This window comes from Urocitellus parryii, chromosome 13 (genome assembly GCF_045843805.1).
Source record: "Urocitellus parryii isolate mUroPar1 chromosome 13, mUroPar1.hap1, whole genome shotgun sequence".
Taxonomy (NCBI): domain Eukaryota; kingdom Metazoa; phylum Chordata; class Mammalia; order Rodentia; family Sciuridae; genus Urocitellus; species Urocitellus parryii.
In genome coordinates this window covers 7,848,824-7,866,669 of record NC_135543.1, presented here as the reverse complement: position 1 = coordinate 7,866,669, position 17,846 = coordinate 7,848,824, and the positions used below count along the sequence as shown (strand labels likewise).

At 38.6% G+C, this 17,846-nt stretch overlaps 1 protein-coding gene across 1 annotated transcript in view; it reads left to right on the top strand.

The window, feature by feature from the left end:
• Nucleotides 1–17,846, top strand: part of Dok6 (docking protein 6) — a 366,478-nt gene that overhangs the window by 226,696 nt on the left and 121,936 nt on the right. The window contains exon 5 of the mRNA XM_026388691.2: nucleotides 14,472–14,661. Coding sequence (XP_026244476.1) covers nucleotides 14,472–14,661 — 190 coding nt within the window. The remainder of the gene's footprint in view (nucleotides 1–14,471; nucleotides 14,662–17,846) is intronic.

Sequence of the window (17,846 nt, the reverse complement as noted above, 5' to 3'; positions counted from 1 at the left end):
GATGGCAATTTACTACATTGTCACAGAATAATAAAAGAAATTTACCGATTTTCAGTTTGAGTAGAAATGGAGTCACAGTTTCTGAAGAGTTCCACAAATTTTGACAGTCACAAATGGTGTGTTTTCTGGTGGTTCGGTTACATTACACTGATTCCAGGATGCTCCTAAATGTGGGACATATGCTTTCCCCACCTAGCTCCATTTCTCAAGCTGCTGGAATTTAGAAGTGACCACTGTGATATCCCTGTAGGACAGAAACTTTGGAAATAAGAATATACAAAACAGAATGATTTTGAAGTGTCTCCTTATCTCCTGTGAACAATGGATCTCTGTGTACAGTTCCTTGAGCACTTCATTAGAGCCTAGATTCCAAGATGAGTATTCCATAATAAATCTGAAACAGGGTCCGTTTCTTTTCAAATACCAGATCTCTTCTGGGATCATTCATTGATCTTTCATATTCGATTGATGTTTCTGATCTTTTGACTAGATAACACTTAGTAAATTGTAAATGTTGTAGTCTTACCCAAACTTCCTGTTTTCCAATGGTGTATGACAATTGTTCAATACAGAGTCCAGAAGGAGACTTTCTTCTTGTCTCAGAAATATTCTGTGGCCCCAAAGCTTTGGATAATGGGTGAACAGTACCAAGAAAAATCCTAGAGTGTTGGTTAAAGAGGATTCTTTAATGACATTTCATAATAAAAGAGCAGAAGGGACAGGGAACTTGCCCCTCTCATGCTGGAAGAAAGGAGGACCCAGGGAACTAGTCACAGAATTGTGGCTGTTTGTCTGGAGTGAGACTGATCCTTACCTCACCACACTGTCGTCACGTGGTCCTACCATATGCGAGAGAGTTTCAGGGAGCACCTGAATTTGGAGGTGTAAAGGTTTCACCATAATAGAGCTGAGGTCAGCCTGCAGGAGGGGAGCTAAGGCTATTCCTGACAACCAAGTGTGCAGAACTGGTCACCACTGGGCCAGACACACTTCAACACTTGGTGGACAGTGAGGTGTGAGTTTTCCTGTGGACCAAGTAGATCCCTTGTATTTGGCTGGACTTGAGTCATCTTGAAGACAGCCACCCCAGGACTATGAGAAGAATCTCCAGCAAAAATAGGATGGAGAGGGCTGGGGTTGTGGCTCAGTGGTGGAGAGCTTGCCTAGCACATATGAGGCACTGGGTCTGGTCCTCAGCACCACATAAAAGTAAATAAATAAAATAAAGGTATTGTGTCCATCTACAACTAAACAAAAATTTAAAAATAGGATGGAGGTGTGGAGCAGAAAATGGTACTGGAGGAGTGTATGGTCTGTGCACTATTGGTACCTTCTTCAGACAACAGGTTGTGTAGGTGATGGTTCTTAGGAACGTCCTATACACCCAACACAGAGAATTTTTTCTGATTGCAAAACGGATTTGAATGCCAGCTTCCTTACGGGAATTCACCAACCAAGAGGGAACTTCCAACAGTGCCAGCCAGTGAGAAAGATTTGACCCCTTTCCTCTGGTTCTTCTCACCCTGGAGAAGCCAAGAGCAAACATGGGGAGGTGTGAAGGAAAGGAGGTGACAGAGCAAGTGAAAAAGAGCTTGTCTTCTTGCTGCTGGATCCTTGGTGACAGGTCTGACCTGGGAACAGAGGAGGACTACACTTTAGATGAGGCAGTAAGTCCAAAAGACACCCCTGGACTTTCCGCCACATGAGGATGACTGACAAGTGGATCAACTACCAAGGCACCACCCAGAGAAGGTCAAGGACAGCAGGAGGAAGCTCGCCAGGAGCAGTGGTGGAAGGAAAATACGCCTTTTTCCTAAATTACACCACACCGAGACTTTCAATGAACTAACCACAGCAACAAGTTTGACTTAGATGAAACCTTCCATAAACTTTGGATTTTTTAATCACATAACACTTTGAAATTTTTTTTTTGTTTGAATGCTCTAGCCCTCTGAATATCCAGTAAAATCTTAAAAAATTATTTTGACCAGATAGTTGTATATAGAGTGAGTTTTGCTTATGAAATCACAAGTTGAAAAAAAAATAACTGTGTGATATTCAAAAGCTTAAGTAGCATCCAATTACATACGTGTATTATTCATTTCACAACTGATTTACATAAAAATGTATGTAATTCTTAATTGTATTCACATTATTCAAATATTAATGTCTAAATATTTTAATCAGAATCCAACCTGCTTGCTTGCTTTCTCCTCTCTTTCTCCTCGTCCTAGTCTCCCACCATCTCTCTGAACCGGTAGGGAAAGCCACACATGGAGACTCGCGAATCGGGGAACAAAAACCGGGATGTGGACATCCTCAGAAGGAAGAGGGTTTCGCTAAATTGCCTAGGCCTTCACTGAGTTGCTGAGGTTGGCTTTGAACTTGTGATCCTCTTCCTTCCGCCTCCAGAGCCACGGGGATTACAGCACCCCTTCACCGCATGTGGAGACCCATGTGGATCTTGAAGTGGAAGAATCACCCCCCCACCAGACGCCTTCAAGTCGGGACTCCAGCAAAGAATCACCGACTTAGAGGAAATGAGAAAGCTTGCCTCCCAAAGTTAAAATGTCATGGAAGATGCAATTGACTCATTCCGTAGTTAACAACAATAAAACTTTCTAATGATTATTCCTAGCCAAATATGGAATACGGTAGAAATGTCCTACTACTGAAAGTGCTTAAATAGAAAGTTGTTTGAGTCAGCTTTTTCACTGCTGTGACTAAAAGACCTGACCAGAACAATTTTAGGGGAGAAAAAGATTATTTAGGGGCTCATAGGTTCAGCAGTCTCAATCCATATATAGTCAGCTCCATTCCTCAAGGCTCAAGGTGAGAGAAGGGGAAGGAAGCGGTACAGTCCCATCCCCCACAGCGGACACTCCACCGAGGCAGTCAGCGGCCACCATCCGGGAAAGCTGAAGGATACACCGCCACTCTCCTTCAGGGTGCAACATCAAAACAGCGGACACTCCATCCAGGCAGTCAGCGGCCACCATCCGGGAAAGCTGAAGAATACACCACCACTCTCCAACAGCTTGCAACATCAAAACAGCCAGCAGCAGGACCCCGGAGATCCAGGCCAACTGATTCGCGCGGCCTGCCCCGCAGCTACAGAAGGCGTGGCGCCTCAGAGAAGCCATTAATTAGCAAGCAGGGAGGTTAGGGACTGCCATTAGGTGGAATCCCGCCAGCCAAGCCCACCGCCCACGCCCGGAACAGGCCCAGCGACCTGCCAGCATTGTAGTCACGACACCCCAATTGGAATAGGGACAGAGCAGAGCCGCCTTCCACTCCCGGAACAGGCCCAGAGAGCCGCCAGCGTGGTAGACACGTCACCCCAATTGGAGTAGGGGCACAGCCGCCGCCCGCACCTGCAAGGGAGACTTTTCAAGTATACAAGAGTAACATAAATAAATAGGGGGTAAATTTCAAAACACAACAGTTGCACCAAGCAGAAAGAAACGCGAGCAGTATGAAAAGACAAGGAAAGAAAGGACCACAAGCAATGCAGGTCAACTCAACTTTAGAAGAGGTAATAGCTGCAACAGATGGAATATCAGATAAAGAGTTCAGGATATATATGCTTCAGATGATCTGGAGTCTCAAGGAAGACATGAGACAACAAAATCAGACAATGAAAGATCACATTGACAAACAAATCCAGGAAGTAAAAGATCAATTTCACAGGGAGATAGAGGTAATAAAAAACAAACAAATTGAAATTCTAGAAATGCAGGAAACAATAAACCAACTTAAAAACTCAATTGAGAATACTACCAGCAGAGTAGATCACTTAGAAGAGAGAACATCAGACAATGAAGACAAAGTATTTCAACTGGAAAAGAACATAGACAGCTCAGCAAGTCTGCTAAGAAACCATGAGCAGAACATCCAAGAATTATGGGACAATATCAAAAGACCAAATTTAAGAGTCATTGGGATACAGGAAGGCATAGAGCTCCATTCCAAAGGAATAAACAGTCTATTCAGTGAAATAATACGAGAAAACTTCCCAGAATTGAAGATTGAAACAGAATCCCAAATCCTAGAAGCCTACAGGACGCCGAATGTGCAAAATCATAAGAGATCCACACCTAGACACATTATAATGAAGATGTCCAACATACAGAATAAGGAGAGAATTTTAAAAGCTGCAAGAGAAAGAAAGCAGATTACATTTAGGGGTAAACCAATCAGGATAACAGCTGATCTCTCAACACAGACTCTGAAAGCTAGAAGATCCTGGAATAACATATTTCAAACACTGAAAGACAATGGGCTCCAACCAAGAATCGTGTATCCGGCGAAATTAAGCTTCAGGTTAGAAGATGAAATTAAAACCTTCCACAATAAACAAAAGTTAAAAGAATTCGCAGCTAGAAAACCATCTCTTCAAAAAATCCTTGGCAAAACATTACAGGAAGAGGAAATGGAAAATAACATTGAAAACCAACAATGGGAGGTAGGACAGTAAAGGGGGGAAAGTAGTCAAAGAGGATAACAAATCAGGTTTAGTAACATCAATAAACAAATATGGATAGAAGAACAAACCATATCTCAATAATAACCCTAAATGTTAATGGCTTAAACTCACCAATTAAGAGACACAGGCTAGTAGAATGGATCAAAAAACAAGACCCAACAATATGCTGTCTACAGGAGACACATTTGATAGGAAAAGATATACATAGACTGAAGGTGAAAGGTTGGGAAAAATCATATCACTCATATGGACCGCAGAAACAAGCAGGAGTGTCCATACTCATATCTAATAAAATAGATTTCAAGCCAAAGCTAATCAAAAGGGATATAGAAGGACACTTCATACTGCTCAAGGGAACCATACACCAACAAGACATAACAATCATAAATATATATGCCCCAAATAATGGTGCAGCGGTGTTCATCAAGCAAACTCTTCTCAAGTTCAAGAGTCTAATAGACCAACATACAATAATCATGGGAGACTTCAACACACCTCTCTCACCACTGGACAGATCTTCCAAACAAAAGTTAAATAAGGAAACTATAGAACTCAATAACACAATTAACAACCTAGACTTAATTGACATATATAGACTATACGACCCAACATCAAGTAGCTACACTTTTTTCTCAGCAGCACATGGAACCTTCTCAAAAATAGACCATATACTATGTCACAGGGCAACTCTTAGACAATACAAAGGGGTAGAGATAATACCATGCATCTTATCTGATCATAATGGAATGAAACTGAAAATCAATGATAAAAGAAGAAAGGAAAAAGCAAGCATCACCTGGAGAATGAACAATAGGTTGCTGAGTGATCAATGGGTTTTAGAAGACATCAAGGAGGAAATTAAAAAATTCCTAGAGTTAAATGAAAACACAGACACAACATATCGGAATCTATGGGACACATTGAAAGCAGTTCTAAGAGGAAAATTCATTGGTTGGAGTTCATTCCTCAAAAAAAGAAAAAACCAACAAATAAATGATCTCATACTTCATCTCAAAATCCTAGAAAAAGAAGAGCAAAACAACAGCAAAAGAAGTAGAAGGCAAGAAATAATTAAAATCAGAGCTGAAATTAATGAAATTGAAACAAAAGAAACAATTGAAAAAATTGACAAAACTAAAAGCTGGTTCTTTGAAAAAATAAATAAAATTGACAGACCCTTAGCCATGCTAACGAAAAGAAGAAGAGAGAGAACCCAAATTACTAGCATACGGGATGAAAAAGGCAATATCACAACAGACACTTCAGAAATACAGAAGATAATCAGAAATTACTTTGAATCCTTATACTCCAATAAAATAGAAGATAGTGAAGGCATAGATAAATTCCTTGAGTCTTATGATCTGCCCAGATTGAGCCAGGAGGATATAAACAACCTAAACAGACCAATAACAATAGAGGAAATAGAAGAAACCATCAAAAGACTACCAACTAAGAAAAGCCCAGGACCGGATGGGTATACAGCAGAGTTTTACAAAACCTTTAAAGAGGAACTAACACCAATACTTTTCAAGCTATTTCAGGAAATAGAAAAAGAGGGAGAACTTCCAAATTCATTCTACGAGGCCAACATCACCCTGATTCCGAAACCAGACAAAGACACATCAAAGAAGGAAAACTACAGACCAATATCTCTAATGAACCTTGACGCAAAAATCCTCAATAAAATTCTGGCGAATCGGATTCAAATACATATCAAAAAAATTATACATCATGATCAAGTAGGATTCATCCCTGGGATGCAAGGCTGGTTTAATATACGGAAATCAATAAATGTTATTCACCACATCAATAGACTTAAAAATAAGAACCATATGATCATCTCAATAGATGCAGAAAAAGCATTCGACAAAGTACAGCATCCCTTTATGTTCAAAACGCTAGAAAAATTAGGGATAACAGGATCATACCTCAACATTGTAAAAGCAATCTATGATAAGCCACAGGCCAGCATCATTCTGAATGGAGAAAAATTGAAGGCATTCCCTCTAAGATCTGGTACAAGACAGGGATGCCCTCTCTCACCACTTCTGTTCAACATAGTCCTCGAAACACTGGCCAGAGCAATTAGGCAGTCAAAAGAAATTAAAGGCATAAAAATAGGAAAAGAAGAACTTAAATTATCACTATTTGCAGATGATATGATTCTATACCTAGCAGACCCAAAAGGATCTACAAAGAAGCTATTAGAGCTAATAAATGAATTCAGCAAAGTGGCAGGATATAAGATCAACACGCATAAATCAAAGGCATTCCTGTATATCAGGGACAAATCCTCTGAAACGGAAATGAGGAAAAAACTCCGTTCACAATATCCCCCCCAAAAAGTAAAATACTTGGGAATCAACCTAACAAAAGAGGTGAAAGATTTATACAATGAAAATTAAATATTTTAATCAATGAATGTTAACAAATATTTAAACCTCCTTGGCATGGAAGACCCTGGAATTGAAATTCAGATAATCAGGCAGAGTGGAAAACACAGGTAAATTTTTACACGAGGAATTGTTCAAAGCCTAAATAGACCATTGTGTTTTCACGAATCTGAAGAATTCCCTTATTTTTGTTGGACTTGTACTTCTGAGCAATGTTTAGGTATTTTTTAAAAATGTATTTATTGACTCTTTCTATTCATGCATGACAGTAGAATCCATTTTGATATGATTTTATAAGCATGCAAGCATGGAATATGCCTTATTCTAATTAGGGTCCCATTCTTGCCGATGTACATGATGTGATTTTTTCTACATGGACATTATGTCAGATTCATTCCACTCTTTCCTTTTCCTATCCCCTCTCCCTTCTCTCCATTCCTTGTAGTCTAATCTACTGAACTTCTATTCTTTCCCTCACCACCTGCCTCCTTATTGTGGGTAATCTTCCAAATATCAGGGAAAATATCCAACCTTTGGCTTTCGGGGACTAGTTTATTTCACTTATTATGAGAGTCTCCAGATCCAGCCATTTCCTGGCCAATGTTATAAAGTTATTCTTCTTCATGGCTGAGTAGCACTCCGTTGTGTATACATACCACATTTTCTTTATCCATTTGTGTATTGACAGGCACCTAGGTTGGTTCCATGGCTTAGCTGTTGTGAATTGGGCTACTATAAACATTGATGTGGCTGCATCACTGTAGTACACTGATTTTAAATCCTTTGAATATATATCAAGGAGTGAGATAACTGAGTCAAGTGGTGGTTCCATCACAGGTTTTTTAAGGGATCATACTGCTTTCTAGAGTGATTGCACCAATTTTCAGTCCCACCAGCAATGTATGAGTGAACCTTTTCCCCATATCCTTGCCCACATTTATTGTTACTTGAATTCTTGATAATTGCCATTCAGACTGGAGTGAGATGAAATCTCAGTGAGTTTTAATTTGCCTTTCTCTAGTTGCTAGAGATGTTGAACATTTTTTCATGTAATTGTTGACATTCCTGTCTCTTCTTTTGAGAAGTGTTATGTTTAGTTCCTTGGCCCATTTATTAATTAGGTTATTGCAGGGGTGGGGGGGGGCAGTTGGTGTTAAGATATTTGGGTTCTTTGTATATTCTAGAACTTAACACCATGAGGTGTAGGTAGCAAAGATTTTCTCCCATTTTGTAGGCTCTTTCTTCGTGCTCTTGATTGTTTGCTTTGCTGTGAAGAAGCTTTTTAGTTCCATGCTGTCTCATTTAGTGATTTTGTTTTAAAATTTTACTTCTTGCACTTAAGGAGTTTTGTTAAGGAAGTCAGTTCCTAAGCCGATATGTCGGGGAGTTGGGCCTACATTTTCTTCTCGTAGGTGCAGGGTCTCTGGTCTGATACCCAGGTCTTCAACCCTCTTTGAGTTGAGTTTTGTACAAGGTGAGACATAGAGTTAAATTTCATTCTGCTCTATATGGGTTTCCAGTTTTCCCTGCACCATTTGTTGAAGAGGCTGTCTTTTCTCCAATGTCTATTTATTCCTTATCTGGTATGAAGTAACTGAACTTCTTGTGGGTTTGTCTCTGTGCCTTCTATTCTGTTCCATGGGTCTTCTTGCCTATTTGGGTGCCAATCATATGCTGTTTTTGTTAATGTAGCTCTGTAGTAGAAATTAAGGTCTTGTTGGTGTTGCATCCTGCTTGGCTTTTCTAAGGATTGTTTTGGCTATTCTGGGTTTCTGATTTTTACAAATAAATTTCATGACTGATTTTTTAAATTTCTACAAAGAATATTATTGGAATTTTATGGGAATTTCATTGAATCTGTATAGTGCTTTTGGTAATATGACCATTTTGACAATATTAATTCTAACTGGGATATCCTTCTTTCTTCTAAGGTCTTTCTCAATTATTTTGTTTATTGTTCTATAATTTTCACTGTAGAAGTCTTTCACCTTTTTTGTTAGATTGATTCCCAAGGGGTTTTTTTCTTTTTTTTTCTTTCTTCCTTCTTTCCTTTCTTTTTTCTTCTTTTTTTTAAGCTATTGTGAACGGGATGGCTTTCCTAATTTGTTGTTCAGCTGATTCATCATTGGAGTACAGGAACACAATTGATTTATGAGTGTTAATTTTGTATCCTGCTAATTTGCTGAATTCATGTTTGAGTTATAGACATTTTCTGGTGGAGTTTTTTTGGAGAAGGTCCTCTAATTATAGAATCATGTTGTTGGCAAACAGAGATAGCTTTAGCTCTTCTTTTCCTATTCATATCCCTTTAATATGGTTTGCCTAATTGCTCTGGCTAGAGATTCAAGGACCATGTTGAATAGGATGGTGAAAGTGGGCATCCCAGGACCAGGTGGATTCGCAGCTGAGTTCTAGCAGACCTTTAAAGAAAAACTAATACCAATCCTCGTCAAATTATTCCATGAAACAGAAAAGGAAGAGACTCTTCCAAACACATTCTATGAATCTTACATCACCCTGATACTAGAGCCAGTCAAAGACATAGCAAGGAAGGAAACTTCAGACCAATATCCTTGATGAACATAGATGCAAAATTTCTTAAGAAAATACTGGCAAATTGCATACAAAAAATATTAAAAAGATAGTGCACCATCATCAGGTGGGCTTCATCCCAGGGATGCAAGGTTGGTTCAACATACAGCAATCAATATACGCAATTCATCATATCAAAAGACTTAAAGACAAGAATCTCATGATTATTTCAATAGGTGGAGAAAAATAATTTGGCAAAATACTGCATCTATTCATGTCTAAAACACTAGAAATTATAGAGATAGAAAGGCCATACCTTAACATTGTAAAAGCTGTATATGACAAACCCAAGGCCAACATCATTCTAAAGAGAGAGAAACTGAAAGCATTTGCTCTAAATAGTTAAGTTTTAAGAGGAGGAGAACATAAAAGTGTAAGTTCACGTCTCCCACCTAGCTAAGTTGTGGTTGGATTTAACCCATCCCTGTGGGAAACTTGATGAGCTGGGGTACCTGTGGACCTCTTGGCGTCCAGAAATTCAGGTGTACTCCTGAGCTACTTGTTTCTTAGTTTTCTCTTGACCTAATCCTCAAGCCCGTGGCTTCTAAAGTGAACAGTTCAGAGGGCTCTCACCGTTCTGCTCTCTGCCACTGGATTTCTGCTCACGGGATGGTGTATCACTTCGCATTGGAAACCCACATCTCTGATCCCTTGCTCTTCTCACTGCAGCTACATGCTCCACGTGCCCCACCAGCAGGCTGACCAACAGCTAGGATTGGTTCCTGCCCTAAGCCAGTCAAAAACTCACCTACTGAGGACGGAGGTTTTGGGTGCCTCTCTGGATGGGTGACCCCCTCAGTTCCCATTCTCGGCCTGGTGGCCCACTGACCCTTTACCAGGACCATTTTTCCTGAGCAGCTTCCCTCCTTTGACTGATCTCAGTCCTTTCTGTGTGGCCACGCCCCAGCTTGTAATGTTCTCTGGACACTTCTCCAGGTTGTGACCTACTGCCACGTCTCCAGCCTCCTATGGACATGGTGCAGGCCCTTGGATCTCTGAATCCAGCCCCAGTGTAAAAAAAATCTCAGATTCAATACTAGTGCATCATAACACAAAGTGATAAGTATTCCACCTTGCTTGTCGTCTCAGATATCTAAAATAAAACTGTGCTTTCTCATGTATCACCTGACATGTGACCCTATGTCTTAATAAATACAAATTCATGGGCAATGTGTTGGACATACTTTTAGCTCTATAATTTTATAGTGAGTAGAAATACACACATTTTAATCTGACATGTGTTTTATAGAACTTTTTCAAAAAACTGATTTCTTCATAATATTTGTAGAGTTTTTACTCATGTTTCAGAAAACTGTCACTATTTAGACAATTAGTTTCTTTTCCAGTTCGTTTGGCTATTTGGCAGTGGGCTTTCTGATCCTTTTTATTAGGGTTTTCTGTTGTTCTTGATCATAATAAAAGAAAAATTGCTTGGAATATACTTATCTTAGTGAATTATAAACTGTCTTTAAGATCTTCTCTCTTTCTATTCCTTACTATGCATGAGATCACTTTTATAAAAGTCAGTCATGAATCAGTTGAGATGGAATTAATTTAGGTGAACAGATATTAGGGAATATGTTTGAGGAAATGTGCTGGTTTGTCCTAGTAGAGCACAGCATAGCTTTTGAAATGTATTGGCTTCTCTAACATTGCTATTTCCCTGGCCATATTTTAAAAAGAGTTTCACAAATCAAAATTTCTCAAAGTGTGACTCCCAGAACAGCAACTTCCTCATCTCCTGGAAATAAATAGAAATGTAAATTACCTGGCTCCAACCCACACCTGCTGTATCAGAAACGATAAGGGCGGAGGTGGGCCAATACTGTGTTTAAACCAACTTGCAGGTCATCTTGGTGCACACCAGACTCTGAAAGCCAGGATTCAAGGCAATTAAAAACACATGCAGGTTCTTAAATTTTTAAAAATGCATGCCCGTTAGACGCATTTCACGTAGGTATACTTTAAAAAAAATTTCATTAAAATGAAGCCCATTTTAACCACTCAGTTTTGAAATGGTATTTCTTTCCAATAAAAACTTGGATGAATTTTCTCCAAGCACACATGGACTTTTTAGAAGAAGTAAATAATTTATTCCTGACAAAGGCAGAGAGCTTCCTTCCTCATCATAATGGAATCCAGTGACGTACACATGTGTTATCTGATGTGCTACCCTCCCCTTGATGTGCCTGATTTTATACTGGATTTAATTATAGTCCACTTTTTAGTTGAATTTGAAATCCTTAGAAATTAACCATTGGAGCAGAATGGATTTCGAACATCTGACAATTGAAAATAATATTTCTTATGATAATTTCTTTCCAAAGTTACAAAGAAAGAGCATCAAAGGGAAGACTGGAGAGTTTGAAAGTAACTGACTTTCTAACCCAGTTAACAGGAACAGGTGACGTGTTGGTTTCAAAGCTTGGAGACAGGGAAAGCAGAAAGCCAACAAGGGGACGGTCCCCCAGGTAGACCTCACCAGTGCACCCCCAGAGCTTGCCTGCCCTGGGAGGGCTCCCCCAGGGCCCATCCTCCAATCACCCTTGGCTTGTAAAGGATGGACCTCCGTGATTTTGACATGTAGAGCCTTGCATGGGGTGAATTGCACCAAGTTCACTCATTCGTTATTGGTTTTTATCTGCTGATATTTGAGCACATGGACGTTTCAGTGAAAATGTAATAGTGCTGCTGGGTTCTCCACCCTGATTGATGTTTCACATGCCATCCCCTTGAATGGCACTCACGGCCAAGATTGTATTTTCACCTGTCCTATTGTTTTTAAATATTCAACTCTGGCTATGGTTACCAGGGGTCTGTACAGCCTCAAGCAACAGTAATACTGGTTAATGATGTTATTGATTCCAAAATTCTGGAAAAAAGGGGTTTTTATTTCTTGCATTTTGGCACTGATTCTTTTCTGTCTTTAGACTCTAAAATTGATGAGAAGGGAAGACTGAAGAAGAATGTTTTGCTTTCCTCTTTGATAACAGTGTTTTCCCCATGCACAACAGAGACCACTGAAATACAATTAATTCCAAATATGGAAGCTTTCCTTTCTCCGGAGGAATTTTTTTTTTTGAGATCTCATTTCATTTTTAATTTTTTTATTGGCTATTTTTAGTTATACAAGACAGTGGATTCCATTTTGATGTAAAATTATACAAGCATGGAATATATCTTATTCTAAGTAGGACCCCATTCTTCTGGATGTACATGATGGTGAGATTCACTTTGTCTTGAGCAAAAAAAAAAAAAAAAAAAAGAGGTTGATGTTCAGGCAATGTCTGTATTCCTAAGTCCACCTACTGGGTCCAAGTTCCATGTATGCTCTTTTATGAGATCACGTACCTTTCATTTACTACTTATAATCTCAGTGGGTTAGCAATTATGGTGAGAATGCCAATGATGCATTTCATGCTAAAATACACTTTAGAATATACGCAATGAGTATTTATTTGTGATATTTCATTGCAGATAATTAATGGGACAACATTCTTTCTTCATTTTTCACCTATAAATTGATCTCCTTTTGTCATTTCCTGAGGAAATGAATGTGAAATCCATATGCATGTTAATTTCATGGGTCAATAACCTAAGTAAAAGTTAAGTCATTAGACTATCTTTTGTTAAAAAATTTGCAAACATATGTGTATAATAGTAGTGATATGGCCAGTAAATTTTAAACTACTATGCTTACATTAATTTCACCCATTTTGGAATCTGAATATTGTCTTTTGGCATAGCAGAATCCCTACTGGGTGAAATGCCTGCCAGAGAAAATATCAGTTGTATTATACACGTAATTCCAGCTGAGCAGCCAAACACACCATGTGATTCAGATCGTGACAGTAGGATGGATAATAGCACATCCCCCAGACCTATCAATCCTCTTCCAACACAGCTGCATTATGCTGTTTCTTAAAATAACTAAACAGAATGGCTTCTAAAGCACTCTTCACAATTAAATTCTAACTCGCCCAGATCTATCAGCCAAGCAATTCTTAAACTTTTTGTTATCATGATGTTATTTTTTCATAAATTTTCCAATGTTTGCATCCCATATTCATCATGAAGAAATTTATTTCACTCATATAATAACCTGATATGTATTGATCACTTACTGTAAAATGAGGCTATGGTGCTAGGAACTAAGGTATTTTATAGGACACTTTATAGGGCATACTGAGTTCTTTACTTCCTGGAACTTATAAACTAACCTCTGTGTTTGTCAAAAGAAAGTCATTTAATGCATTTAAATGGGAATCAAGGGCTTCAGAATTTTGAAATAGCCTTTGAGATATACCAAAAATGACATAGCAGGTTTTGAAATCATCGCCGACTAACAGTCTTTTCAACTATAAAATTTCAGAATGAAAGAAGTTATGCATTTTTATTTTTCTTACCAAGGTAATGTCTTAAATTCTGCAGAAGGCGGTAACAGATATCTACAATTACCATATGCTGAATTTTCCTTGGTGCCATTTGTTTTGAGATATAAACTAAATTATTTTTTGCAGTGCTTACATAGCTAGTGAGTCACACCGATTGTGTATTAAACACTTCATATTACAAAGGTGAAATTCAGTAAGTTCTTGCCAATTATAATAAACAGCACTTTTCTTGCAGGATATCCATGATATCAACTTAGACTGTGTGAAGAAGCAGAGAGAAGTGCCTTTTAGACAGAGATTCCAATTAGCTTTTGCCCTTAGTTTTCTGTTGCGATTTCATCCTAACCGTAGAAAATGCATGCAATGGAAATTTATACAATGAGAGCAAAGGAGTTAATGGTTAAGAGTATTTTAATGAGCTCCTATTTTCACACACACAGAAGGAGGTGGTGTTTTGAAAGGTGTATCCCTGTCACCAGGGAAGGTGGTGGTGCTTTCTGAAGTGTAGAGGCAAAGAGGCAAAGAGGTATACAAATGAACACGGTCCTCTTGTGAACACTCGGATCCCTTGTCACTTAATTTTCTCCATGCTTTGTTTCTTTGCAGAGCGATTCAATGTTTATCTCATGCCTACACCAAATCTGGATATTTATGGAGAATGCACAATGCAGATCACCCATGAGAATATCTATCTCTGGGACATCCACAACGCCAAGGTCAAACTGGTGATGTGGCCTCTCAGCTCACTGAGGAGATATGGTCGGGACTCCACGTGGTTCACCTTTGAGTCGGGAAGGTAAGCTCTAGTGCAAAGACCAAGAGTAGTTGGGATGTGATAAACTCCTGAGGGAAAACTCTATCCACTGTTGCCAGAGATGGCCACTGCCTTTATAAAGAGTAGAAGGTAACACTAAATTTCTTCCAATTCTCATCGATAATCTGAATAAAATTTATTAAGTGTATGGCAAGATAATTACCCCATTTAAAATAATTTCAGCCACTTCCACTAAAACTCAAACTATTTTAATGATGCAATATATTTCCAAGATTATAATAATTCTCATTTTTTATATATCTTCATGCTATAGGATTCCCGTTAAATTAAATATGTCTCTCCCTGTGCTCTTTTTGTGGATGTCATGTAAGCACACAATATTGAATGGTATTTTCATAAAATCATTTAAATATTGCTTTTCAGGCTTGTGAAAGTATACTGTACCTTCACCCAGGTGTTTATGTTGATGATATTAGTAATTAAGTATAATATTAACTCAGAATGACTGAATAAATGTTGGCAAATCCATAATTTATGAAATGTGCAACTCAGATTTCACACTGAGCATTCATCCTAGTCTATGCTTGGGATCCACACATACAAATGCTTGATCATTATGCACGGTCGTAGATGTAGACACGAGCCACAACCAACCAAATTGTGTCTTTCTGCTGCGATCCCTGTGATATTGTTGTCACACACCCAATATAAGGCTTGAGGATTCTGTGCAAGGAAAAGATGTTCAACGCATCAGTCTGCACAGTGGGGAATGACTTATCACAACTTAAAATGAATCCTTGGTCCTAAAGGTAACAATCAGTGAGGTTCCATTGCCTTGACATGGCAATTTTAAGTTGTAATCTTCTTCTGACAAAACTAAATATTTATTCAAGTCGTATGTCTCCTAAAGGAGACAAACAAAAGGAAAACTAAGCAGTAGTAACTTTATGCGTCTGGAGCACTTTTGCACAGAGGAAACGCTGAACCCTCCACCTGCTGATCTCCCTGAAGAGCCTTGGATCCAGTTTATTCAGCAGCTGTGAGTTTGCCCAACTCTGCCCCTGTCTTCCTAGGTACTGAGAGTGTAGTGGTAACCATGTTCCAGATAACGACGAGAAATAAAGACTCTCAAAACAAAATAAGTATTTTTAGATATGTACACTATGTTAAAATCATGATTATGAAAAAGATATGATACCTTTTAAAGATTCTAGAACCTAAAATCTAGGGTGCACTTTTTACTGGCCATAGGAAGTGTGCATACAACTGAACTGCAATTTTGTTTGTTCTCACTCAGTTAATGCTACTTCCAAGACCCCCTCTTCATCTCCCCTGCCTTTCTCCTGGATACACCAATCTTCCTTTTCTTGTTTACAAAAATAACAAAAACATTCATGATGATGATGCTAATAAGAATGATTTTATCTGTCTCATCATTTCAACAGACTACTACTCAGGGTTTTTAAATACAAGCATTTTTGGGTTTTGTAAAGAATTTTCACTCCATTTGTACCTGTCTACCTCAGGTTTGCCATTTTTTTCTCCTTATTTTTTTTATTTTTTCAAATTTCTTATTCCTTCAAAGCCTTTAAGGGGAATAAACTGGCTTTGTATGTTTTAATATTAATATTCTCAACCAAAACACCAAATTTTATGCTCTCGATGATTTTCTGTAACTTACATGAAAAAAAAAATACATTGAAATAGATGAGGTCCATAATCTCCAACTGTTTTTGTTTTCTTGGCCGAGTATTTGTTTTGTAGTTTTTGCTGTTTGCCAGAATAATTTCTTAAACAATGAATATCTTAATACCTAAAACTTAACCCGGACACCCACATACCTACATGCCCTGGGAATCAGAGAGAGTTAGGTTTAGACCACAGCACTGTCACCTACCTGTTTTATCCGGGGCATTTGACCCCTCTGGCACTGCTTTTTCTCTTTTGTGTTAGCAGAATTTAAATATCTATCTCTAGCTAAGTTCAGAGAAGCCAGCGAGTTGGTGCAGGCCAAGCCACACACAGTCCACAGCATTGCCACATGACAGGTGTGTGAGCCTCTTGAGTATCAGCTCTCCCTCAGAAATCACCATTTGCCTGTTTCTCATTCCTGAGAGCAGCTTCTGGCTCCGTCTGAAGAGCCCTGGTCATGGAGAACTCTGCTGTGGCACATCCTGAGGCAAAGCTAAAGCCACAGGAAACGGGAGAAGCAGCTCTGCACGATGCTCGGGGGAAGCTTGTGTTTAAATGCCAGAGAAAGAATTACCAACTCTGTTCCAGGAAGGGAGATCAGTGTGACTGGCCACGAGTCCAGACCTCGAGGCCCAGGAGTGAAAATGGCACCAGTGCCACAAGACTTTGGGGAAAACACTGTACAGCTGTCTGTGTACTGACTGGTACCTGGGGCACACCTGCGGGTTGGTAGGGGCCTACTGCATTGAAGGGCCAGCAGGAAGCGTGGGAATTTACTAATTTTTGTATTTGTTCTAATTAGTTATTCATGAAAGCAGGATGCATTTTGAATCATGGTACACAAATGGAGCACAACTTTTCTGGTTGTACACAATGTAGCATCACACCCCATGTGCAGTCATCCATGTACCTAAGGCAGTGATGTTCATATCATTCCACCATCTTTCCTACCCCCACCCCTCCTAGAATTTACTAATTTATGATGCATAATTCTTTGAAATCTGTTTATGTTCTAATATTACTGTTTGTAGAAATCAACTTGTAAAGCACTGAAAATCAAACTTCTGTACACTGAGACTACTGAGGGAAAAACCTAACAAATTTATTTTGAAACACTGCTAAGATATGAATTGAGCACAGTTGGAGCATATAAATATATAAAAATCAATTGTATTTTCTATGCTATCAATGAATAATTAAAAGTAAAAAAAAATGCATTACTTATAATGGCATCAAAATATGAAATATGCACAGGTGGACTTAACACAATATATGCAAAATCTTTACATGGAAAACTGTGAAATATAGCTTAGAGAAATTAGAGCAAAATAAATAGGAATATGCATATTCATGAACTAGAAAAACTATCTTGTTAAGAGAGCAGTCTTCTCTAAATTAATTTATAGATTCACCTTAATCCTAATAAAAATCTCAATAGACTTTTCTAAAATAAATGACAAACTGATTGCAAAATTCATTTGGAATTGCCTAAGATCTAGAAGAGCTGAGGCAAT